This window comes from Myotis myotis, unplaced genomic scaffold (assembly GCF_014108235.1).
Source record: "Myotis myotis isolate mMyoMyo1 unplaced genomic scaffold, mMyoMyo1.p scaffold_m19_p_9, whole genome shotgun sequence".
Lineage (NCBI taxonomy): Eukaryota > Metazoa > Chordata > Mammalia > Chiroptera > Vespertilionidae > Myotis > Myotis myotis.
This window is the reverse complement of record NW_023416401.1, coordinates 36,847,453-36,874,595: the sequence shown is the minus strand read 5'-3', so window position 1 is coordinate 36,874,595 and position 27,143 is coordinate 36,847,453. Positions and strand designations below refer to the sequence as shown.

The following is a 27,143-nucleotide window of genomic DNA, read 5'->3' as shown; positions in this document are numbered from 1 at the left end:
CAGATCTCCTCCCTCCTCCAAAAACCGCCCAAAATTATTTAAGGTAATTTGTTCAATCAAAAATAAAAATGTTTGTTAGAGAAAAGAGTAACTACCAAGATATAGGTAGCCATTAAAATATTACAATTTAAAAATTGTTATCAATACAAATTGATATATTCTAAACTGCTTTTATACATATAATCAAAATCTGTTTCCTAAGTTTTAAGTTTACCTTCATATATCCATTTTATACTAGTACTAGAGGCTGGGTGCACGCATTCGTGCATGGGTGGGGTCCGGCCGGCCCACCGCCATCAGGGCGATTAGGCTGGGCCGGCCGGGGGAAGGGGCCGAGGACTGTTGGCCAGCAGGCTCTGCCCCCAATCGAGGTGGGTGGGGCCGATCAGGGGCGGGGATGGCCAGGGGGAGAGGCTGCAGGTGGTTGGGTCGGACATTCCCCACCCCTGTTCTAGAGCCTATGCCCTTCCCTGAATTGCTAAGTGACAGAAATGCTCTAAGCAATGATGAAACCCCCAGATTCCTTGCTGCAAGTGAAATCTCAGAGAAAAAGCAAAGACAATACATAATCAGAAAATCAGACTGACAAAGATGCCCATAGAAAGAGTACTGTGGAACTGAATTTGTTCCTAGAAGAGCATCCCTCCCTATCTTCAAGCTCACAAGCACAAATCACACACATACATACACACACATACCAGGTATTTTTTAGGAACTGTAATATTTTTTACTTAATGCTACCTGGACACATAAACATTATGATTAGAGAGAGTCCAAAGAACCATAACCATCCTCCAAGTCTCCTCCACATATCGCTATGAGTTAGCATTGACTTTTAACCCTTCCACTAGACCCAAGGTTCACTGTTAGGGTGTGAACTTCCTGGGAGATTCCATGTGATGAGGATTTGAGGACAGCTTTTATCGAAGAACTTGCCCTCAACATTCCATCTAACCTTCTGCTTACAGCTATGAGGGAATGTGCTATTCAGGAAACAAACACCAGAACACTGTTACCTCTACACATTCCAGCGTATACCTAGGCTCTGGGACCAAATTCCTCCAGGCACCCAAGCTTACACTCTGCGTTTGAATAGCATTTATTTTTTAAGAACTTTCTCAAACATACTTCATTTGATCTTCAAAAGAAGAATTTATGTTAAGCAAGGCAGACATTATTCATTTCATTTTGCATTTAGACTGAGAAGGTGTTTACTACTATTCACTAGAACGTAGTGCCACTGTGACTCAGGGTCCCAACCTCCCTGCTACTTCCCATCTGTGGTTTAAATCTTCAGACTGGAGTTCCTGAAGACAAGAGATCTGAAGGCTGAACTCAAGTTGTATTTAAGTTCTCCAAGGGTCCCAGAGTTCCCAAAAGGAGGGTACCACTCAGCCTTGCTGAAAACTTTACTTCCTGAACAGTGGGTGATGAAAGGTAACAATAGCACACACAGCAGCACCTGCAAAATTCTCCCTGGTTTGGGACAAGAGGGGGTGAAAGTCCCCTAGCAGATGTGGGGGCTGATGAACTCAGTCAAGACATTTTCTCTAAACCTTGTATCTTGTGCCCAGCAGACACATGGGAACCATAATGACCTACAGGAGGTTACAACTTAAGCTAAACACATAGAACAAAGAACTATTCAAAACAAGTGCAGTCTTGCTCGCTCGGCTGTTATGGCTCAGTGGTTGAGTGTTGACCTATGAACCAGAAGTCACAGTTCAATTCCTGGTCAGGGCACATGCCCGGGTTATGGGCTCAATCCCTGGCAGGGGAGGGAGGGAAAGTGGGGGGGTGGGGGGGGGCGGGTGTGCATGAGGCAGCCAATCAATGATTCTCTCTAATCATTGATGTTTCTATCCCTCTCTCTTCCTCTCTGAAATCAATAAAAACAAAACAAAATAAAGCAAAACAGGTGCAGCAAGCAGTGCCACAGACAACTGATGCTAAACCTGACAAAGAACCCAGCCTTCCTGAAGAAGCTGCTCTTGGCCACTTAAATTCAATTAAATGACTTACTCTGTACCTCTCAGTTTTTCTTTTTTCCCACCACAGCGAATGCTAACTTGTTTATTTTAATTTTTCTTATTTTCTATCTGATGGCCTTTAAAAAAATTGATTTTATATGCATTAATTGAATGATTCTTTTATGTACCCTGACTGGGGATATAAACCGCAACCTTGGTGTATGGCAGTGATGGCGAACCTTTTGAGCTCGGTGTGTCAGCATTTTGAAAAACCCTAATTTAACTCTGGTGCCGTGTCACATATAGAAATTTTTTGATATTTGCAACCGTAGTAAAACAAAGACTTATATTTTTGATATTTATTTTATATATTTAAATGCCATTTAACAAAGAAAAATCAACCAAAAAAATGAGTTCGCATGTCACCTCTCACATGCGTGTCATAGGTTAGCCATCACTGGTGTATGGGGACAATGCTCTCACCAATTAAGCTACCTGGCCAGGACCTAGCTGCCTTTTAATATTTGCTTTACAAAATAAGAAACGGGAAATAGTTGCGCAAGATACAGCCCTTGTCCTCAATCAGAGAGAGAGTTCCCAACCCCAGGAGCTTCACAAAGTAGATGGTTAATTAAGCCCCATTTGGATCTCCTTGAAGCCAAAATCCTTGAGGAAATGCTGATAATTGCATATCTAAAATGCACTGCCCAAACCGGCCTTTGTGGCTCAGTGGTTGAGTGTGGCCCTCCTTGAAACCAGGAGGTCACGGTTCAATTTCCGGTCAGGGCATATGCCTGGGTTGTGGGCTCCATCCCAAGTAAGGTGTGTGCAGGAGGCAGCCAATCAATGATTCTCTCTCATCATTGATGTTTCCATTTCTCTCTCCCTCTCCCTTCCTCTCTAAAATCAATTAAAAATAAATAAGTAAAAGATAAAATGCACTGCCCCAAACATATGCTCAAAAACATGGCAGGTCTCTTTCTGCCCCAAAGTACAGGGTGATCATTGGAACAGGGCTCTCCTTCATTTCTAGACCATTTAGTGCCCCATCTACAGAATCTGTGAACCAAAAACCAAACCAAAACTCTGACTGTGTAATTCCTTCAAGACACACAACAGATAATTTATAATCTACTTATCAAAATGCCCATTATACTGACCTGTGTCTGACAGGATTTTCATATAGTCAAACAAAGTTGAGCACCTGCCTCATGATAGGTACCACAGTAAGTCGTTACAATATAAAGATACAGTTAAACCTCAGTTCTTGAATGAATCCCATCCTGAACAATTCAATTCTTGACCAAGTTGTTCACAGGAAAAATGTCTTGGTTATTGAACAAAATTTAGGTTCTAGATCTCACTACCCTTTGTCATGATGTATTGGCATGACAAAAAGTATCTCTCAGGCCACAAAAGAGAGAATGCCAATCAGTTTTCCCCTAAACCTGGAGTTGTTAACTTTTCAGAAAATTGCACTGTGATTTTTTTTTTAACTTTTGTTGCTGAAGAAATGGACAATGAAGAATACTACTGTTGATAATGGTGTAAAAGAAACAATGATCACAAGCAATTGAAGAGGTAGAAAAATGGTTGTTGATTTAGATAAACGAAAAGCAGTTAGCTGTGACAGTATTTTGGAGGCAGTGATATGTGAAAAAGCAAAGATGCTGACTTCCTAAAAGACAACCCTGGAATGAGTGCTGAAAGTGACTAATTTAAGGCTAGTAGGAGGTGGTTTGATAAATTTAAGAAGTGTTTGTTCATAGATTAAACAGTACATTCGATATGTACTATATATAAGAAAGGTTTAAACAGGGAAGCATTTGGGGGTCTGGAACAAATAAGAATAAATTCTTTCTAATGAGAAAAAATGATCAGTTTTCGAACAAATCACTTCTTCAATAGCCTTCCGGAACAAATTAAGTTCGAGAACCGAGGATCCACTGTAAATAAAATCCTTCCATCCTTCTCTCAGAGGCCTCTGGGTCCAACAGAGAAAGAGACATACTGTCTTAATTTACATAATGCCTGTGGTAATGCTATTTTGGTGACTTTTAGTTAGACTAGAGAAAGGAAGAAAAAAAAACTGCATGGGAGAGTCAAGGAAGGCTTCAGGAAGCAGCAAATATTTGTTCTAGCAGTGTAAATGTGAGAAGTATATTAGGCCAAGAAAAGGAAGTTTCAGTGGGCAGTCCCAGACAGAGAGAAGAACACATGATGAGTATGCTGAGTATAAGGCAAAGGTGAGAAGTTATGCAAGGTCTTGGACTTGTGCTTCAAGTGTATCTCATGAGCAATGGGCACCAGCAGTGGTTGTAGTCAGGGAAGTGACTCAATGACTTAGGAGAGGGGAGATGTACTGGAGAAGAGGAGGCTAAAAGCAGAGTCCACTTCAGAAGCTACTACAACCAATTCAAGCAAGAGATGGCACAACTGTAAAGGCAGAAGAGGTACAAAGGAGGCTGAGAATCAGTTAAGACCTGATGACCAACCCAAGGCAGATGTTAATGGAAAGAAAGCAGTTGGTTAGAATCATGCTACAATTTCTAGACAGAGCTAGAAATACATATGGCACATAGTTGGGATTCAGTAAATATTGTTGAATGAATGAACAAACCAACTTAGATATGAAAATAAAAAGGGTAGAGTTGGTGGAGAACTTTCTATCAAGGTTGACCTTGAAAAATATTCTTTATTCCATTGGTTCAAAATTGTATATACATGAAATCATCCTGGACAGTTTTTTAAATGCAATTTTCCTTGGGTCTTTTTAAAAGTTTAATAACTTATAATGAAGATGAGCCAGGTTAGGAAAGCATAGCTCCATGTAAAAGCAAGAGACTCTCTGATAAAATTCCATGACTATTCTTTAGTTCCAAAATCAATCTGTCACCCTAGCTGGTTTGGCTCAGTGGAGAGAGTGTCGGGCCTACGGACTGAAGGGTCCCGTGTTTGGCCGGTCAAGGGCACATGCTCGGGTTGTGGGCTCCATCCCCAGTGTGGGGTGTGCAGGAGGCAGTCGATCAATAATTCTCTCTCATCACTGAGATGTTTCTCTCTCTCTCCCTTCCTCTCTGAAGTCAATAAAAAAATATTTTTTTAAAAATCAATCTGTCATAAAATAGACTACAAGGGGCGGGGGGCGGGTGTGAACCTTTGGATCTCTCAGTATATATCCCAGTCTCTAAGGCATATCTATTACCTGGACATGTGATCCAAACTTAACAGACCTTGAATTTTATATGTTTTACTGAACAAACAGCTGACCTGATCATTTTGTAAGATTAATTCTAGGACTGGCAGTGATTCCATCAAAAACTCATTTTAAAAAATTCTGGTCTGGGAAGATTGCTTTTCTAGGAGTTCCTTCCCTAAGTACAACTCAGTACTATTCAACACCAACCTTTTGAATACAGAGGAAATTTTCTGACTCAATAATCTTGTTTTGGTATTTGAACAGCTATATGAAGCAATGACTTGGCTCAGAGCACATTATAAATAGGGCTCCCTGTATCGAAATGATTTCCTCTCTGAGATCCCCAAACACAGAAGTAAACCCCAGTAGCCATGTCTATAGTATGGGGCTTGGGCCTTGGCATCAACTGGCTGATGGGAGTGAGGAGACATCTGACCCAAACTGAACCAAATTGATACTCTTGAAGTGTGTATGGAGAGTCAACGTAATCAGAAACCGGCGAGGCTAAGCCACCTGAGCCATCCAGAAGGCTCACTAGCTCAAGACATCGAGATGCCAAGCAGCCCTAGTTCTTGCCCTCTTATCATCTCTCTGAATGATAAACAGTCATAAGTGTGTTTGTTGGCTTGTTCAGAGTCCATTTCTGATGTCTGTCAACAAAGGACTTAAATAAAAATATGATGATACTGATTCTAACTTGAATTAACACCCTGGGAAAATTAGCAAGAAAATAACCCCAATGTAACCCAGTGAAAGTCTCCTTGTACTAACCTCAGGCTTTTTGTTGTTGTTGTTTAATAAGGTGACATGAGGCTGTCAAGGCTAATAAGTTGATAAATTCAGATTTCAAGCCTGTCAAAATATACTTTAAGAAGTTTGGAAACAGATTTCAGCTCACTGGGCTCACTTCTCTATGATTTCACCACACTCACTATCTACAAAGTAGACAATTATTTTTGACTGAGTAAGGTTCAAAAAAGTGAAGACACTATGTCATTATAGAAATACTAGAGGCCTGGTGCACGAAATTGTTCCGGGGGGAGGGGGGCAGTTCCCTCAGCCCAGCCTGCACCCTCTCACAATCCGGAACCCCTTGGGGGATGTCCGACTGCCAGTTTAGGCCTGATCCCACAGGGCAGTCGGACATCCCTCTCGCAATCTAGGACCGCTGGTTCCTAACCGCTTGCTTGCCTGCCTGCCTGCCTGCCTGATTGCCCCTAACCGCCTCTGCCTGCCTGACTGATTGCCCCTAACCACTCTGCCTGCCTGCCTGATGCCCCTAACTTCTTGCCTGTCTGCCTGATCACCCCTAACTGCTCACCTGCCTGCCAGATCACCCCTAACCACTCTACCTGTATGATCGCCCCTAACCACTTGCTTGCCTACCTCATTGCCCCTAACCACTCACCTGCCTGCTGGACCGCCCCTAACCGCTTGCCTGCCTGCCTGCCTGCCAGATCGCCCCTAACAGCTCTCCTGCCTGCCTGATCACCCCTAACTGCCTCAGCCCCCCCCACCACAGCTTCATCCGGAAGGTCGTTCAGCTGTCGGGTCTAATTAGCATATTACGCTTTTATTATTATAGATACATTCTTTCCCAAGTGGTGGCCCCAAGTTTTACTCAACTATTTGTTTCAGCTTTTTAGCAGTACAACTAAGGAAAGACAATGTGTCAACACCTAATGCATCTTCAAACACCATCAATTCCCCACCCTCCACCCTAGCACTGGCTCAATAATTTTCAAAATCCAACACTAGTTTTCTTCTCAATCCATCAACTACTATTTATCTAATATTTTATATGAGGAGCAAGATGTTTTAGGCTTCCTGGATGAAGAAATGGGAATAAATATAGTACTAGGTGTACCAGTTAATAATGCGGATTTTTTCCAATAGATGGAGTTACACATATATTGATTTATATGCAATTTGATATGTATGCTATTTTGTTGTATTGATAGCAAGCTTCAAAACTTCATATGTCAAATTTGCTGAAGGTGTTAACATTATATTTTTAGGTTTAAAAATGTCAAATTTCGTGTCAAAAAAAGATCATTTGCAGGAAGTTTTAATTCATTACTTTATTTTGAAGTGCTGCTGAAAGTTATCGTATATTTCAGGAAGCTTATGGTGAACATGCTCCATCTCAAGATACTTGTGAACGCTGGTTTAAATGCTTTAAAAGTGATGATTTCTATGTGAAAGACAAAGAACGTCCAGGTCAACCGAAAAAGTTTGAAGACCAACAATTACAAGCATTATTGGATGAAGATGCGTGTCAAACTCAAAAACAACTTGCAGAAAGACTAAATGTTGCTCAGCAAACAATTTCTGATCATTTACAAGCAATGGGAAAGATTTTAAAGGAAGGAAAATGGGTGCTACCATCAACTGAATGAAAGACAAATGGAAAACCGAAAAGTCATCGGTAAAATGTTGCTTCAACAGCACAAAAGTCTTTTTTGCATCAAATTGTGACTGGCAATGAAAAGTGGATTTATTTTGAGAATCCCAAATGCACAAAATCATGGTTTAATCCAGGTCAGCCATCATCACCAATTGCAAGGCCAAATCGCTTTGGAAAGAAGACAATGCTCTGTATTTGGTGGGATCAGGAAGGTGTGGTGTATTATGAGCTTCTAAATCTAGGTGAAACCATTAATACTGATCACTACCAACAACAAATAATCAATTTGAACCATGCTTTGATCATAAAATGACCAGAATGGGCCAGAAGACAGGGCAAAGTAATTTTGCTTTATGATAAAGCACCATCACACACTTCAAAACCAGTTAAAGACGCATGAAAAGATCTTGCCTGGGAAGTATTAACCCACCCACTGTATTCACCAGACCTTGCTCCTTCAGATTACTACTCGTTCCGATCGATGGCACATGCACTTTCTGAGCAGCACTTCAAAACATACGAAGAAGTGGAAAATTGGGTCTCTGAATGGCTTGCCTCAAAACAAGAAAAGTTCTATTGGGACGGTCTCGACAAATTACCTGAAAGATGGGGGAAATGTATAGCTAGCGATGGGCATTACTTTGAATAAAGCACTTTTGATGTTTCTCTTGAAATTATCGTGTTTTCTTTGATTACAAAATCCGCCATTATTAACCAGTACACCTAGTATGTCCAAAGGAGATTGTGAACACACACAGCATAATGTAAAAGAAGATCAAAAAGAGATGGGAAAGCATGGGCTCAATGATGAGAAGAAAGCAGAGGGCAGTAGCAAAGTGCTTGTGGCTGTGTGCACTGATGTATCCTGCCCTCTCCTTAACACATCATATAAGCACTCACCACACTGCAGTAATTTGTTTATCACACCTCCAAACTAACTTCTGATAAAAATAAGAAGTGTGGTATGCTTCACCGTTTCCCCAAAGCCTGCCTGGCACAATGACTAGCAATAGCAGGTTCTTAATGAGTATTTTTCAATCAATGAATGTATGAATTAACAAGTGGATGAATGCAAGATCTAGTGAACAAAATCCGCAAGAAGAGGGAGGAATATGTACAATGTTTTGGTATTGTAACCTGAATAAGAAATTCAATAGGTAAAGATATATCCGTATACACACACATACATACAGCGCCACACATTTTAAAAAATGCCAAGAACTGCCCTGACTGGTTTAGCTCAGTGGATAGAGCGTCGGCCTGCGGACTGAAGGGTCCCAGGTTCGATTCCGGTAAAGGGCATGTACCTTGGTTGAAGGCACATCCCCAGTAGGGGGTGTGCAGGAGGCAGCAGATAGATGTTTCTCTCTCATCGATGTTTCTAACTCTATCCCTCTCCCTTCCTCTCTGTAAAAAATCAATAAAATATATGTTTTTTTAAATGCCAAGAACAGTGGAGGACAACCCAATGTTCCAAAAGCAAAACTCAGATATTCAGAAACCAATGCTTTTCCTCCGGATACTGGTGAAAACCTCAGAGAAAAAACTTGCATAAATCTAGTCTATGTGAGTATCAATTATAATGACACCCACCTTAAATGAGTAAATCTAAAAATATCTCTGTGAGAACAAATGACATCCGTGCAGACCGCTCTGAAGAACATTGAGCAGCCAGTCTCACAGAGACTTGTAGCGGAAGAGAGACTAGACTGTTGGTCTGTCAGGGGAAGTTGGTGTGGGTAAGTCAGCTGAGGTACCGGCAAGGCTAAATGGACAATGGTCATACCATGACCAAGTTTATTACAGAAAACAGAGAGTGAAAGAAAACAAACTTACAGTTACCACTTCCGACTAGTCAATCTACTTACATGAAAATGCCCAACATCACAATTCTATAGGGCACAACCTTCAAGGTAAATGGCAGGTAGCAATAGTTTCATTTTCCTAATGCTCAGCAAGTACCAGAATATTCATTTTCTTCAGCAACAGAATTGGTACAGAGCAAGGAAAAAAAATGCTCAATTTTACACACATCTTTAGATTTCAATACACAATAAATTGTTTGTTCCTTGAATAAATCCTAATGTAGAAAGCAGCACACTAGGGGCCCCAACTACTTTCCTCAACTCCCATGTGTTCCTGTGTCCAAATTTGTTTTGAACTATCACAGCTCTACAAAATGGTTCTCATTACTTCACTTCTCTTCACTGTTTCTCCATTATTACAAATTGCAGAATAATGCACTGTAATGAAGCTTTCTGATATCTTTTCCTATCATGACTACAATATCCCCAGTTCTAATCTACTTGTACATGAGGTGACAGGTCATAAATGTTACAGGGAACATTTAACCTGACTGGAGGCTGGAAAGAAGTACAGGAGTAAAATTAAAAATGCAATTAACTGCCTAGCTGGGTTTGCTCAGTGGTAAGAGCATCAGCCCTCGGACTGAAGTGTCAGTCTCAGGTTTGATTCCTGTCAAGAGCAGGTACCTTGGTTGCAGGCCCTGATCTGGGCACATGCGGGAGGCAACCAATCGATGTGTCTCACATTGATGTTTCTCTGTCTGTCCCCATCTCTTCCACTCTCTCTAAAAATCAATGGGAAAAAATATCCTCGGGTGAGGATTAACAAAAAACTTGCAAATAATCATGAAAGATATTAAGTAATTACTTAGCCAACTTTGTGTGATGGTTAGCTATACCTATCAGCACATAAAACTTCTAGCTGAATGTTCATGCTAACTCCATGAAATGCAGTAAGATTTCAAATAACTTATACCTGTGTCCTGAGCTATTCAAAATAGGCTTTTAAAAAAAATTAAGGTGCACTTTACATAGAGTAAAACTGACCCATAAAGATACAGAACTAGATCACCACTCCAAAACACCCCTAATGCCCCTCTGTGGCCAATATTTTCCCCCCATCCCCTGCCAACTACCAATCTGTTTCCTGTCCCTTAGTCTTGCTTTCTCTAGAACAGCCGTGGGCAAACTACGGCCCGCGGGCCGGATCCGGCCCGTTTGAAATGAATAAAACTAAAAAAAAAAAAAGTCCGTACCCTTTTATGTAATGATGTTTACTTTGAATTTATATTAGTTCACACAAACACTCCATCCATGCTTTTGTTCCGGCCCTCCGGTACAGTTTAAGAACCCATTGTGGCCCTCGAGTCAAAAAGTTTGCCCACCCCTGCTCTAGAATGTTATATAAGTAGAAACATACAGTATGTAGCTTCCTGAATATGGCTTCTTCCACTTAGCTTAATTAATACATTTGAGATTAATCAATATTGTTATAGCACTCTGTGAGACTTGCAACCAGGGGGGCCATAGGAGAGTCAACCTTGATCCTGTCTCCAGGAACCCATGTTCTAGCCCAGTGATGGCGAACCTATGACACGCGTGTCAGAGGTGATACGTGAACTCACTTTTTTGGTTGATTTTTCTTTGTTAAATGGCATTTAAATATATAAAATAAATATCAAAAATATAAGTCTTTGTTTTACTATGGTTACAAATATCAAAAAATTTCTATATGTGACACGGCACCAGAGTTAAGTTAGGGTTTTTCAAAATGCTGACACGCCGAGCTCAAAAGGTTCGCCATCACTGTTCTAGCCTCTTTTCCTCTATCTAAATAAAACTTGCTTTTGCTCTAAAAAAAAAAAACAAAACAGTATTATTGCAAGTATCAGTAGTTTGTTTCTTGGTGTTAAGTAGTAGACCATTGTACAGATGTACCAAAGTCTGTTTATCCATCTGCCAATTGAAAGGTAGCTGGGTTGTTTATAGTATGGGGCAATTACAAATAAAGCTACTAAAAACATTTGTGTACAGGCTTTTGTGTGAATAAAATTTCATTTCACTTTGTTAAATACTTAGGCGTGGAATTGCTTAGAAGTATTTTTGCAAGATTAATTTTGCAGCTATTGTTCTTAAGCTATCTTTAGTGCACAAGGAGTCTGCTATTAAAATAAATCCCTCCTTAAATTATTTTATAAAGTGGTGATAATTTAATTGTTTCATAATTTTGAATTTTCATATATGGGAGTTACATTCACTCACACAGGTCAAAATTCAAACTTTTTTATTGTTTCATTGTTCATTTTATCCTATATAATAAAAGGGTAATATGCAAATTAACTCTAAGGTGGAACGACCAGTTGCTATTACACACACTGACCACCAGGAGGCAGACACTCAACTCAGGAGATGCCCCCTGGTGGTCACTACACTTCCACAGGGGGAGCGCCACTCAGCCAGAAGCCAGCCAGCTCATGGCTGACCAGCGCAGTGGCAGTGCTAAGGATGTCCGACCAACAGCTTAGACCCACTCTGAGCAGGCCTAAGCCGTTGGTCGAACATCCCCCAAGGGCTCCCAGGCAGCTCTGCAGCAGTGCTAAGGATGTCCGGGCCTAAGCCGTTGGTTGGACATTCCCTGAGGGCTCCCAGAGGGATGTCTGACTGCCAGTGTAGGCCCAATTCCCTAGGGAACGGGCCTAAGCTGGCAGGTGGACATCCCCCGAGGGGTCCCAGACTGCGAGAGGGCACAGGCCAGGCTGAGGAGACCCCCCCCCCACCTCCCACCGAGTGCATGAATATTCATGCACCGGGCCTCTAGTTAATTTATAAAGTCAGACCAGTGCATTGGTCTGACCATTCTTCCCCTGTTACCCCAACTCTCTTACCCTTGGGAAAGGGGTCTGGAAAAGGGAAGATGAACTATGATCAAAACCAAGTGAGGACTTTTAAGGAAGTTCTGACAGAAACATTAAGAAAAACATCTTAATTCAACTCCAGAAAAAAAGTGCTACCAAGGGAAAATAAAGTCTTAACTGATGTTTTGAAAACTGGCCATAAGAAAGGTTTGGAGAATGATTCTCTAGGCATGAGCTCTGGACACAACTGGGAGCTTCAGCTAATCCAGGGTAGGCCTGCTGATCCAGGTGGTCTGAGGGGCACCTGGCAAACACAATGCAGTATCTCTGGCTCCATCAACAGCAAGTCCTTTAGTGCCATTACAGAGTACTCTCTAGTGCAGTGATGGCGAACCTATGACACGCGTGTCAGAGGTGACACGCGAACTCATTTTTTTGGTTGATTTTTCTTTGTTAAATGGCATTTAAATATATAAAATAAATATCAAAAATATAAATCTCTGTTTTACTATGGTTGCAAATATCAAAAAAAATCTATATGTGACACGGCACCAGAGTTAAGTTAGGGTTTTTCAAAATGCTGACATGCCGAGCTCAAAAGGTTCGCTATCACTGCTCTAGTGTGTTATAGCTGTCCTTAAAGCTCTTCAATTCAAGGAAGTGCTTGGCACGTTTTATCTTCTGGTTAGAGGGGAGGTATATCACCTGGATGACTGTTGGGGAAACTTTAGAAGACTGGGTTAGGTCTTTGGCTGCTGACTGATGTCGCTGGGAGCTCCCATTTCATGCTTTGACCACCGTGGCCAGCACACTCAGGGCCTCCTGAAAGCACAGGTCCTGATAGTGCATACTCTCTCTGGCCAAAGACCCCAGTCCCATACGGGGCTGTCTCATAGCCATCCAGCAGGGTATCAATGAGGGCCTTGCGCACACCCTTGAAAGGAGTACCAGTGCTTCGAAGATCTAGCAGATAGGAGTGAAAATTCCTGCCCATTAAGAAACGAGGATGCTGGATCTTCAGCATGAAATGGGATTTCAGAGGCACGGATAGCATCTAGAGCTTTCATCCTGTATAAATAGTTGTAGCTAGTACGATGCTGTAAAAAAGAAGGAACTCGTATCATTTGCAACAGCATGGATGATCCTGGAGAGCATTATGCTAAGCAAAATAAGCCAGTCAGAGAAAGATAAATATCACATGATCTCACTCAATTGTGGAATATAATGAACAACATAAACTGATGAACAAAAATAGAGCCAAAGGAAAAAAAATATTTTAGAATAGAATTCTGTTATTTGCAGATTTTTAATACTTCCTATGACTTTTGTGATATCATACTATGTTGGTACAGTTTTGGTAATATTGCTATACTTAAAATCCTTTTTTTGAAATATTAATGTTTATTGCATGTAATATTATATTTAAGATAGTTTTTCTTGAATAATTGGTATTGCATGTAACATTATATTAAAAATTGTTTTTCTTGAGATATGTTTATTACATGTAACATTATTATATTTAAGATTGTTTTTCTTAAAACATTAATGTTTACTGCATGTAAAATAAATAGTTGTAGCAATTCTGATTTCCTTGGGTGTCCAGCTGTAGCAGTCTTGCATCATCATCTACAAGGAGCTGAGTGGTTCATACTTGATATCCTGAATCCTGGATAGTTGAATATCAATCTCCTCTTTTAAGTCCAGGCTCCCGTAGGCCATCACCAGCACATTCACCCCAACAGACAGTTACTGCCTTACGCCATGGCCTCCCCACCCCACTCCGAACTGCTCTGGTTTACCCCACTGCCCTGCCTCGCCAGCCCAGGCTCCTCTGAGAAAAAGGCGCCTGGGTTCTCTGAAGCCACCCGACTAGAAAACATCAAAAATTCAAACTCTTCATTTACTCACACCCTAATATTTTAAACTATGCATATCCTTGATAAATAATATGTAATCTAAACTATAATTGGATGTTTTACTCAGTATTCCACCTAGTGTTAGCCATGGGGAAGTGATGAGGGAAAAGGGGAAAAGGGCAGTACCATTTATCCCTTCCAGATGCCATTTTACATACCTCATCTCATTTAATCCTCATTAGATAAGGCATATGTTATGTGCATTATACAAGCAAGAAAATGGGTTCAGAGCAGATAAATAGTTATACAGTGACAGGAACAGACAAAAGCTCATGTATGTTTCATATACCCAGGCTCTTCTTACTGAATCTTGGGACCACAAGTTCCTAAAAACATTAATGCTAAGTTTATGTAGTTTTCAGGGCTTCATGTAAGTAAGTAGGAATTTCATAAGTGCATTTAGAGAGCAATGATTGATGATTCTTCTACATGCTATCATACATGAAAATGTTAAGCTCTTTATTATGAGTAGCTTTAAAGATATGATTACATTATTGTCATAAATGTTTTAAGGAACATGTTCTCATTCTTAAGTTTTCTAGGATAAAAGAATTGTGTGGGTAACCTATTTTGATGGTGGTCATTGATAATCATAGCAACTCTAAAATAAAACAGGAAACCTGATTGTTTGCCTCAATTTCACATATGAAAGGCACATAATCTTAACAGGTTTCCATGGAAACCATACATAGTATTTTCAGTGATGACTATGACTTTAGACCAGCTGTGGGCAAACTACAGCCCGCGGGCCGGATCCGGCCCATTTGAAATGAATAAAACTAAAAAAAAAAAAGACAGTACCCTTTTATGTAATGATGTTTACTTTGAATTTATATTAGTTCACACAAACACTCCATCCATGCTTTTGTTCCGGCCCTCCGGTCCAGTTTAAGAACACATTGTGGCCCTCGAGTCAAAAAGTTTGCCCACCCCTGGTCTAGACATTGGTAGAATATAATTTTCTTTGAAACATTCTGACTTTATTTGATGTTTTTTCTACATACTCACTGACCTAGAAGTCAGGAATTGACATCATGACTCTTTTACAGTTGAAATTATAGCAGTGAGAATGGGAACAAATGAACACAGTCCTGTAGTTTGGAGGTCTAGAGAAAGACATGTTAAGCTTCACTCATCTTTCTCTTATCCCCCTAAAAGAATGTCAGTATCACAGATGAATTAAGTTGTACCAACTGTGTTAATTCCCTAGGTTGAAAGTCCTTCAACCTGCATCATATTACCTAGTTAAGTGCAGGTAGGAATAAGCCAGATGAATTACCTCAGTAGGATTTGATGGTCACTGCACTTTAACTTAGCAGGTGCTAACTTAACAAGCACCTGTAGGCCTTAAGTTCACCACGTATAAGCACCCTCAACAACCCAAGACTGAAGGAGTCTGATAAAGTACCTGCTTTAAAAAGAAAGCTACATTTTAGGAAAAGAATACAGACTGCCTTATCAAAAACAAGATAATTCAAGGATTAAAATAAATTTGGTTTTAGTGAAATTCTGTGACTTTTGTCATTTATTTGAGTGGGCTGTGTGCATATTATTACACGGGGGGGGGGGGTCAAAAGTAGGTTAACAGTTACTTATATGAAAAATTATATATGTGTGTGTGTATATATATACACACACACAAAAACAGGGAAATATGCTAATTAACCGGGACACCATTAAGGGTTGACCAGACAGGAGGAGGTTGCGCGTGTGCAGTGTGTGTGTGGGGGGGGGGGGGGGGAGGGCATGCCTGCACTGGGGGAGGACCTAATCAGCAGCGGCCATGACTGCTTCAAGGGCCGGAGAGGGAGTGGGCCGCACGATTCTGGGCTTCTAGTATAATTAATAACTATCACTACAGTACTAAACTGTGTTTCATGTGCTCAAAACTGTAAACCTACTTTTGACCCACCCTGTACATATGGTTTCTCTGTGCACTCAAGCCACTAAACATTCCCTCAAGTTTTCAATGTCTCTTCACAAATTTTTGTAAGAATGCTGGCCACAAAACTGGACCAGTTTCTATTCCACTACAAGAAACAGGATATTTTTTCCTAGAAGGCTGAGTTCAGGGTGGGGAACCTTTTTTCTGCCAAGGGCCATTTGAATATTTATATCGTTTGTGGGCCATACAAAATTACCAACTTAAAAATTATGTTGCTATGAAAAAAGCTCCTATTATTGAATTTCAAGTCCTGCCTGTGGTTGCCTTGGCAGGGCCCTCACCAAACGTTCCCAACCTCTGCCTTCCAATCAGTGGAATTCTCTTAAAAAAAAAAAATTATTATTTTCTCTACTTTCAATTAGATAAGTAATGTATAATACATGCAAAAATTATCTACTCTAGGATTGGTGTCTATAATTTTTTCTTCAGTAGAACTAGGTTGTCTTGAATATTTAATACCTAAGGTATGATTATAAAACAAATAGATAAAACATAAGTTTTTTCCAGGAGAGGTAATATTTTCATATAGATCTTTTCAAATAGCTATGTGCAATTCCTCTAGACTGGACCTACACTTGACTTTTTAAAATGCCTAAAGACAGTGATGGGATTATGACTTTTATTTTCTACGCACAAAACTGACTGACCTGGATTACATCTATCTACTGGGCTTTTCCTAATCAACTAAGTGAAATAGCTCAACTATCTCAGAGTATATAATTAGGACCAAGTATGCAGGCAAACTAAAAGAGCTAGTATTTACATAAGCATCTGCTGGATATCTGTCCAGATATGTTACTCACAAAATTAAAGTAGCAAACAATTCAGACATTTTAGTAAATGCAAACAAAAATGTTTGTGTGCATCTAGCAGACTCAGTGTGGCAAACAAATGTTTACTGAATGAAGATAATTTTGGTTTCTTTAAATAGTTTAGTTATGCATTCTACAATATTGTGGGTCAGTTGTATATACATGTGTTTTCATTGTAAGCTAGCCCCAAGTCTTTCTTTCTGAAAGCAGATAAGGGCATAAATATAAAAATGCATAATAATTTTGAAACAGCCTAGACAGAATTCTCGCCAAGCCTCTAAGTTACTCTTCCCCAAATACCTGAGCTCATCTGTGGCATCAGGATTAAATGAGGCAACAATTTGTGAAAACAGAAAGATTCTAACAGAATTTACTCCCTCAAGTTGCCTAACTAGTAACATCACCACATTTCTGTGAGGAAATAAAATTCTATGCCACTAAATATTTAATCAGGTTTGTGAACATTTCCATGCTGGATTGAAGGAAAGTTTGGTTTTGGACCCATTCACCTAGGATTTCTGGCAGCAGGGAGTAATGACAAATGTGCTGGGGAAGGGGTTTGGGGGGGGGGGGGCGCGCAGGGACATCTTCTCCACCCCACCCCCACCCTTACTGAGGGTTTCCTAACTCTCAATATAAAGCGCACTGTCCCACTCTAGCTGATTTGACTCAGTGAATAAATAGAGTGTCGGCCTGCGGACTGAATGGTCCCAGGTTCACTTCTGGTCAATGGCATATGCCTGAGTTGTGGGCTCGATCCCCAGTAGGGGGCGTGCAGCCAATCAATGATTCTCTTTCATCATTGATGTTTCTATCTTTCTCTCCCTCTCCCTTCCTCGCTGAAATCAATAAAAATATATTTAAAAAAAATAAAGCGCACTGCCCCAAGCCACACACTCTACCTACAGGGTACCTCGCTATCTTCTACCACTGTTTATGTTACTAAATCTTGCTGTAAATAATATAAAAATATTAAATTCTCTATGAAAAAAGTGAGCTTCTAGGACTCAACCACACAAGTGCCCCAGTCTTTGATAAAGAGAGCAGAGGGACAAGGGTGGAGAAGCACTGCCTCCTCAGTGCTTCCTGGAGTCCACTGTAGCTGGTGAAAATATGAAGATCCAAGCAAGGTCAAGTCTCACTTCCGCGTCATTACAGGGGCTCTCATATCTAACAAGAATGGCTAGATGCCCCCTCGAGTCTCTTCCAGCTCTAAACCACAGAAAGACTCAATTCTGGAAGCATTTCTTAGGATTACAAGTTTGGCTTAGAATTCCGGTAGTACATTCTGCCCTAATTTTAAAAAAGGCAATCAAGGTAATTTAAAATAAGTGGGGTTAAGGCCAGAAAATTATTTTGAAACTTCAAGATATTTGAATATGAAACTATTTTTGCCTTTTCCTTACCAAATAAAGAAATTTATCTTCACTTGTTTAGAAATTATTATGGAAACATGATTTTTTAAAAATTCCCAATTTCTAATGAAGCACAGAAAGTTTTTTTGTGTTTTTTAAGTTACTAGATATACATTTATATTCCAAACACATACAATCACCTTCTTTAAGATGAAGACTTTCACCCACCAATGGGAGGTGTTTGCAGACAGCATATAACTAGCAGGGAGCATCCAGGTCACTGAGGGCCTAGACCCTGAAAACCAGGATTCGCCCTCTCCCCCTTGCCACACACCCACACCCACGCCTACACATGCACACCCAGGTTATAAAGTCTAGCTCTTATGTAATCAGTATAAGCTTATTAAGCATATATCAAATCCAGTATTGAACACTAGCCATTCAGAAAATCCAAGTTTCTCTTGGGGCAGGGAGGTAACCCACAGAATCAATGTTCTAACATTATGATAAAAGGGAGCTGATAATAAAATGCAACCTAATCAAATGCTCCCTCCCTCCCTCCCCCGCCAAACAGACACACAGACACACACACACCCCTTTAGAAAGCAGGAAACTTAAGAACTTCTTCCTATGATGGGTGGTTTGGGTTAGTGCTACTCACCAAATGAATTTTTAAAATACTTCGTATCAGCTGGGTTCACTGGTCTCCTTTTTGAGCTTTACAACAAAAGTGCATGAATCTACATATACTATACTATTAAAATGGAAATTTCAAAAGTAAATTGCCTCTCAGTAGCACTTGGCTTCCATTCATACTCAAATGATGTCCATATTCAAATAATGTCCAGTTCTATCAATTCCTGAGAACCCTGAAAAAGTACTTTTACCAACAGATCCTAAAGCAAAAACACACAAAATATGATAAAGTTTTTAAAAGGTGATATAATTTTTAAAACTAAAATCAACCTAATTATGAGCCACAGACTTTAGAAACTAATTTCTGTCCTGTTTATTTTATACCTATCTTCATAAAAACATTTTTTAGTTTTCTAAAAAATACCTTTACCTCATTGCATTTACTTCAGATTATTTTTAAAGGAAAAGGTTCCATAAATAGAGTTAAATAATATTACCCTTAATTCTCCTGATTTTGTTTTCTTAACAAACTTAGCAGACTTTTGGAACTTAATACTAAGTTTATGTGACTTGTTTTATATTTTGTAAGAGAATCAAGATAAAAAAATCCCAGACATCCAAATAAAAAAATACATATATAAAACATCCAAATAAAATATTTTTAAAAAAATTTAGACAATATCCATTTCCCCTTCTATTTCATGCTTACAAAATCTTTTTGTTTGCAATCATAGAAGAAAAAAGACTGCAATCACATTTCTCTATCATATATCAGAATAAAATGCCAGTTTCACAATATTGGTTTAGTTTTCAAAACTTTTGGCTAAAACAATAAAAACTGTAAGACCTTTAAATATATTTTTATTCCTCAATTACTGCACTTAGATGCAAAGAGAATGTGAAACCAGATACATTTAGTTTAAAACCAGTGGGGTTTTTTTAAATTTTCAGTTTAAATCAACTTCATTTTTTTTTCTAGGCACAGGCACAAAGTTATTGTTAACTAATAAATGTAAAAAGGTAGAAAGATGGTGTAGTGTAAATGAGGGAGAACAGGTAGGCAAAGATTTCTGTTAAACCTATCATTTAAAAATTAATAAAATCCCTTACGACACTACATTTTCCAAAGAAAAGGCATTAGCCATTTTCTTTTGATGGGTGTTCTCCCCTCTTCTTGTAGTATTATCCAGACTGAGCAAGCAAAGTGACCAGGACATAGGCGGATGTAACTCACCAGGATACCAGCTGGGGCCTTTCCATAGTAAACATCTTCAGTTTTACTTAATGAATCTTCATGAACCTTCTCCTCATCTTCACTATCATCTTCTAAGTAAAACATCTTAAAATTGAACTAGCTTATCAAGCATTTCTTTTTTCAAAGATGAAGGCACAATTCTAAATTATCAAAACGGAAAGCTGCTCTGCTGACAAACTGTTTGCAGACACAGTAATATGGTTAAAACTGAAAGGAAATGGTTCTTTAAAAAAAAAAGCAATACATACACGACTTTACCAATAAGATTTGCTCAAAACGACTCAACCCCTTCTCTCTGAAGGAGATAAAAAAGGGCATGGAACAGGCTGTGCCATGTGTTTACACTGATAGGTACCAAGTCCTACCCAATCACATGACGGTCACTGCAGCTTCCATTACACACAACAGGGATTGAGTTAATGATTCTCTAAATCAATCACATCCTTGTTTTTAGATAGAAATAAAAACAACTATAATATGGAGAAGTATGCTTATATAAAGTAGTCATCCAAGGGAAAATCATTTATGTATATTTGTAAGTATCAACGAGCTACCCAAAGACAGCTGGGTTATATATGCTTTATAGAACTCAATTACCCAAAATTTTTTACTTTGTCATACTGGCATGACCCAACATATTTTCACTATTTTGGAAGAGAAATAGCTTGCTCAGGACTGTAAATAATGAACAAATAATAAAGTGTTAACATATTAAGTATATTAATATTATTATAATTACATTGTTACATAATCTACACTAATAAAAGAGAAACATGGTAATTGGCGTACGACCGCTACCGTTCCCATTGGCTAATCAGGGCAATATGCAAATTAACTGACAGCCAAGATGGCGGCCGGCAGCCAGGCAGCTTGAAACTAACATGAGGCTTGCTTGCTTCAGTGACGGAGGACTCCAACGTTCCCCTTCTGCAGCTGCAGGCCTCTGAGCTGGCAGTTTGAAACATAGTTACAAAAATAGAAGCTAAACAAAATGCCAGAAACCAGCTTTCAGCTAGCCGGGATCTCAGACCTGGAGTTGATACAGTGTTTCGATTGTAGAACACAAACAAGCCAGATACCTGCTTTCAGGAGGGGAGGCCTAAGAGCTGGAGCCTCAGAGCTAAAGCTGGCTCAAAATAAAAAAAGAAAAAAAGGAGCAGTTGGGAGCTTCAGTCCCAGCCTGAAAACAGCCCTCAGCCCCTCACCCAGACTGGCCAGGCACCCCAGTGGGGACCCCCACCCTGATCCAGGACACCCTTCAGGGCAAACCAGCCAGCCCCCCACCCATGCACCAGGCCTCTAATCTATATAGTAAAAGGGTAATATGCCTCCCAGGACCGGGATCAGCGGAGCCGCGAGGCCTACTGGCACCAGGATCAGCGTGACAGGGGGCAGCGCCCAAACCCCCTGATCGCCCTGCGGCTCTGTTGTGACGGGGCGGGGCCACAACCTCCCTATCGGCCCTGCTCTGTTCCTGGCAGGGGAAGGCGCCCCAACCCCCCGATCAGCCCTGCTCTGTGCCTGATAGGGGGGAGTTCCCCAACCCCCTGATCGCCCTGCGGCTCTGTGTGTGACAGGGTGCGGCACCCCAACCCCCCCCACCCCACAGGCCCTGCTCTGTGTGTGATGGGGTAGAGCCATAACCTCCCCATCGGCCCTGCCCTGAGTGTGAGAGTGGCGGCGCCCCAACCTCCTGATCGGCCCTGCTCTGTGGGTGACAGAGGGCAGCGCCCCAACCCCCTGATCGGCCCTGCTCTGTGTGTGACAGGGGGCGGTGCCCCAACTCCCCTATCGGCCCTACTCTGCGAGTGACGGGGGAGCTCCTCAACCCCCTGATCATCCCTGCTCTGTGCATGACAGGGTACGGAGCCCCAACCCCCCTGATGGGCCCTGATCTGTGCGTGACAGGGGACAGCGCCCCAACCCCCTGATTGGCCCTGCTCTGTGTATGACAGGGGGTGGCGCCGCAACCTCCCCATCAACCCTGCCTTGAGTGTGACAGGGGACGGTGCCCCAACCCCCCAATCGGCCCTACCCTGAGCGTGATTGAGGGTGGCATTGCAACCTCCCGATCCGCCCTGCTCTGTGCATGACAGGGGGTGGCGCCCCAACTCCCCAATTGGCCCTGCTCTGAGCCCGACCAGGGGCTGCACCTAGGAATTAGGCCTGCCCTCTGCCACCGGGGAGCAGGCCTAAGCCAGCAGGTCGTTATATCCCGAGGTGTCTCAGACTGCGAGAGGGCACAGGCTGGGCTGAGGGACCTCCCCTTCACCCCTGAGTGCACAAATTTTTGTGCACCGGGCCTCTAGTAATATAATAATAAACCATTTATTTAACTTAAAGAGTATGACAATGCAACACTGTAAAATTCAAACATTCTTGGAATTTCTAGCTCTCAGTAAGTCAACATAGGAGCTTCAAGTGAATTGTTTAAACAAACCTAAAATACAGATGGACAAAATGTATTAATTTTTAAATTAAAATATACTATTTTTATTCATCAGTATCTAGGACTATTCTGTTCATTACAAATAGCCACTAGCCATATGTGGTTATATTTGCAATGTGGCTAGTACCAATTAAGAGTGCTATCAGTATAAAATACAGACTTAGAATAAAAACAGAACGTGAAATAATCTTATTACCTTTTACATACTATATAGGTTTCATGTTAAAATGATAACATTTTGGATATATTGAGTTAAATAAGATATATTCTTAAAGTTAATTTTACCTGCTTTTTTCTTTTTACTTTTTAACATTACTAGAAAATTTAAAATTACATATGTGGCTCCCATAATATTCCATTAGACAATACTACTTCAGAACTCTAAGACAATCTTGAGAGCAAGGGAGGTAAAAAAGGATATTCAGCCAAAATCCTACTAATGAATAACTAAAGATGACAGAATTTTTTTTTCATCATTCCATAAAAGTATTTTGCTATAATTCATCAACAATATACTAGTTGGTCCTCTAACTTTTAATGATGTTCATATTGTTAAAACTTTATTTCTACCTTTAAACATTACAAAAAGATAAAATTTCCAAATGGTTGACAAAATAAACAGGGGTTGATAATGTTTACTGCAACAATATATCACTAATATACACATAATAAAAATGTTAAATGGCAGAATTAAAAAAATTCACCAAAATCAGAAATGGGAAAAGTTTCCTTACGTTCAATTTGTTACACTGCTTGCTGCCCAGCCTACCAAATATTAATTTGAGCCTAGAGTACATGAAGCGCCCACAGGCACTTGTAATCTAATTCAATACGCATCATGTACACAAATTCCTCCTTTCACAAGAAGTGATTTTTTGGAAAGTCTAAATATTATGCATTGTATAAAAATCCAAACCTCTTCCTCCATGTAGTTCTGCAGTTCTGAATCCCTGACACCAGAGAGTAGTAAGAAAAAAGTGATACTGGGGTACTGCCAGTGGGAAAAAAATGGAAGGAGAAATAAGAGGTGGGAGACAAAGGAGATTAAGGAGAAACTATATAAGAAGGTGATGAAGTGGGGTGGGGAGGGGAGAAAAATCAGAAGAAATAAAACTTGGAAGAGATGAGAAAACATATGGGGGAAAATTTAACTAGGAGGGTAGATGGAAGGATGAAGACACAGGGAAAGAGAAAAAAATGGAGAAAAACCTCATCCATTTTATTTTATATTTAAATTTAATTTAATTTATTATTTTTATTTTATTATTTTATTTTATTACTAGAGGCCCGGTGCACAAAAATTTGTGCACTGGGGGGGAGGGGGGTGTCCCTCAGCCCAGCCTGTGCCCTCTCGCAGTCTGGGACCCCTTGGGAGATAACGACCTGCTGGCTTAGGCCTGCTTCCGGGTGGCAGAGGGCAGGCCCAATCCCTAGGTGCAGCCCCTGGTCGGGCTCAGAGCAGGGCTGATTGGAGAGTTGGGGCGCCGCCCCCTGTCATGCACAGAGCAGGGCGGATCTGGAGGTTGCAATGCCACCCTCAGTCACGCTCAGGATAGGGCTGATTGGGGGGTTGGGGCACCACCCCCTGTCACACTCAAGGCAGGGTCGATGGGGAGGTTGTGGCGCCACCCCGTCACGCACAGAGCAGGGCCAATCAGGGGGTTGGGGCGCTGCCCCCTGTCACTCACAGATCAGGGCCCATCAGGGGGTTTGGGGCTCCATACCCTGTCACGCACAGAGCAGGGCCCATCAGGGGGATTGGGGCTCCGTACCCTGTCACGCACAGAGCAGGGCCCAGCAGGGGGTTGAGGAGCTCCCCCCGTCACTCACAGACTAGGGCCGATAGGGGAGTAGGGGCACCGCCCTCTATCACCCACAGAGCAGGGCCGATCAGGGGGTTGGGGCGCCGCCACTGTCACACTCAGGGCAGGGCCGATGGGGAGGTCATGGCTCTACCCCGTCACACACAGAGCAGGGCCCGTGGGGCGGGGGGGGGGGGGGGGGTTGGAGCGCCGCCCCCTGTCACACACAGAGCCGCAGGGCGATCAGGGGGTTGGGGAGCTCCCCCTATCAGGCACAGAGCAGGGCTGATCAGGGGTTTGGAGCAACTTCCCCTGTCACGCTGATCCCGGTGCCAGGAGGTCTCGCGGCTCCGCTGATCCGTGCTGGGAGGCATATTACCCTTTTACTCTATAGGATAGAGGCCTGGTACATGGGCGGGGGCCAGCTGGTTTGCCCTGAAGTGCCGGGAGCCGGTCCATGCTTGCTGTTTCAAGGGACCTGGCATATATAGCATACTGTTCTTAATATGTTTGCTCACCTTCTTGGCACTATGTGTTTTAACCAAGGTCTCTGAGAAAGGTTGTTTCCCCAGGTAGGGATTTTCCCCTGAAGTTAGGGAGGGAATAAAACCTCTTAACTAGTGCCAGGTGGGTAATTAATCACTTAAACTACGAACAATCATGCTTAAGTTACATAATCTTTACTCCCTGGAATGGAGATAAGAAACGCCCTAACCTTTGTAATAGAGATTGATAGGATTGAATCAACTGGTATAAATACAGATGTAATAAGACAGCAAGAGTCAGAACTTAGAATACAGAACTTAGAATACGGAACCAAGAGAGACAGAACCTAGGCACAGAACCTACACAGAACTAGAGACAGAAGAACTTCGCTGGAGAGAACATGGACTGAACCTGACTACAGAAATGGGCAAGAGAACCTGACTAGAACCTGGTGACTGAACCTGGCTGGAGAACCTGGACAGAACCTGGCTGGAGAACCTAGCAAGAGAACATGGACACAGAACCTGACTGGAGATCTGAAGCAGAACTTCGCTGGAGATCCAGACCAGAACTTGGCTGGAGATCCTGGCTAGAGATCCTGGCTAGGCTGCTGATCAACTGAACACTGTCTCCATGTCATTCCTTCTTCGCCGACTCCGTCTACGCCTTTGGGGACCCCTGGACCCGCTGGGGTTGGACCCCGGCACTGAAGGGTGTCCTGGATCAGGGTGGGGGTCCCCACTGGGGTGCCTGGCCAGCCTGGGTGAGGGGATGATGGCTGTTTGCAGCTGGTCACACACCCTTCAGGGTGGGGTTCCCCACTGGGGTGCCTGGCCAGTCTGGGTGAGGGGCTGAGGGCTGTTTTCAGGTTGGCGTGTGATTGAAGCTCCCAACTGCTCCTTTTTTTCTTTTTTTTTTTATTCTGGGCCCGCTTTAGCTCTGTCTCCAGCTCTGAGGCCTCTGCTGCTGAAAGCAGGTATCTGGTTTGTTTGGGTTCTATAATTGAAACACTGTATCAACTCCAGCTCTGAGATCCCGGCTGGCTGAAAGCAGGTTTCTGGGGTTTTGTGTAGCTTCTATATTTGTTACAATGTTTCAAACTGCAAGCTCAGAGGCTGGCAAGGCAGGTGGGGAACGTTGGTTTCCTCTGTCACTGAAGCAAGCAAGCCTCATGTTCGCTTCAAGCTGCCTGGCTGCCGGCCGCCATCTTGGCTAGCAGTTAATTTGCATATCGCCCTGATTAGCCAATGGGAAGGGTAGTGGATGTACGGCTAATTACCACGTTTCTCTTTTATTAGATAGGATGAATCGGAGAGAGACGGGGAGAGGTTAAAGAGAGAAACATTAATCGACTGCCTCCTGTACATGACCTCTCTGTTGGTACATGGCAGGACACTCAATCAACTGAGCCACACTGGCCAGGGCAAAACTTCATTCATTTTACATGTGAAGAAACTGAGGCCCAGTACAGGGTCAGGCAATTAGCCCTAGCTCACCCACTTAGTTGACACCAGGTATCTGGTTCAGCACCTTTTTTTCCATAATGCCAGGTTAAGACAAGAGAAAGTGCTAGCAGGAAAGGGGATACAGATTGTCAGGAAAGAGGAAGAAAGGCCTAACAAGAGAGGTGAGATCCAGGAGGGCATAGATTGGAGGGTATGACCTCTGTTCTTTGCCTCAAATGCATTTTACATGACAAGCAGGCCCCAGGCCAGTCACTTCAGTTTCCTGGTAGTATTGAAATTATTTCAGTGTTTGGATTGATGACTCACAGAATGTTCTGATTGCAAGGGAGCATGCAACATGGAGCAACAGATGGTGAGATCATCTTCCAACATCTGTTTAATCAAGAAGCACACACCTCCAGCTTCCTCTCCTATGGTGACCTTGGATCATATAACCCCCAAGCTGGTACCCAATATTTTGGTTCCAGCCTGTCACTTGAGTGGTGGCTTTGCAGACTTGGTAAGTAAGAGTTAAAAATCAAACCAATAATTCTTAATCACACATGTGACTTTTCAAAGAAAAATGCTATTGTATATTGTCAAACTTTTTCTCTATAGGCTCTGATAAGAATATTCAGGTTGAATATTTTAAAAAATTACTTTTTACTTTTGCATAGTATCTTCATTATCTTTTTTTTAAGGTTCCGAAGTTCATCTTAGAGAAACAAAACTAAACTGCTAGTCAAGAGAGTTGGAATCTTGTTTAGATTTCACAACTGATAGTAACATTAGTAGAATATATACCT

The 27,143-nt window shown here is 41.6% G+C and overlaps 1 protein-coding gene and 1 pseudogene across 5 annotated transcripts in view; both read right to left on the bottom strand.

Moving 5' to 3' along the window:
- Positions 1–27,143, bottom strand: part of LPIN2 (lipin 2) — a 93,122-nt gene that overhangs the window by 49,728 nt on the left and 16,251 nt on the right. For 2 of the 5 annotated variants that reach the window (XM_036323217.1, XM_036323218.1), the window contains exon 4: positions 20,135–20,332. The exons of 2 other annotated variants lie outside the window; for them this stretch is intronic. In XM_036323217.1, coding sequence (XP_036179110.1) covers positions 20,135–20,239 — 105 coding nt within the window. In that variant the 5' untranslated portion in view covers positions 20,240–20,332. Of the gene's footprint in view, positions 1–18,925; positions 19,161–20,134; positions 20,333–27,143 lie in introns of those variants that run through there. One more of the 5 variants, XM_036323219.1, reaches the window with a different exon arrangement.
- Positions 12,792–13,999, bottom strand: LOC118663521 (annotated as a pseudogene).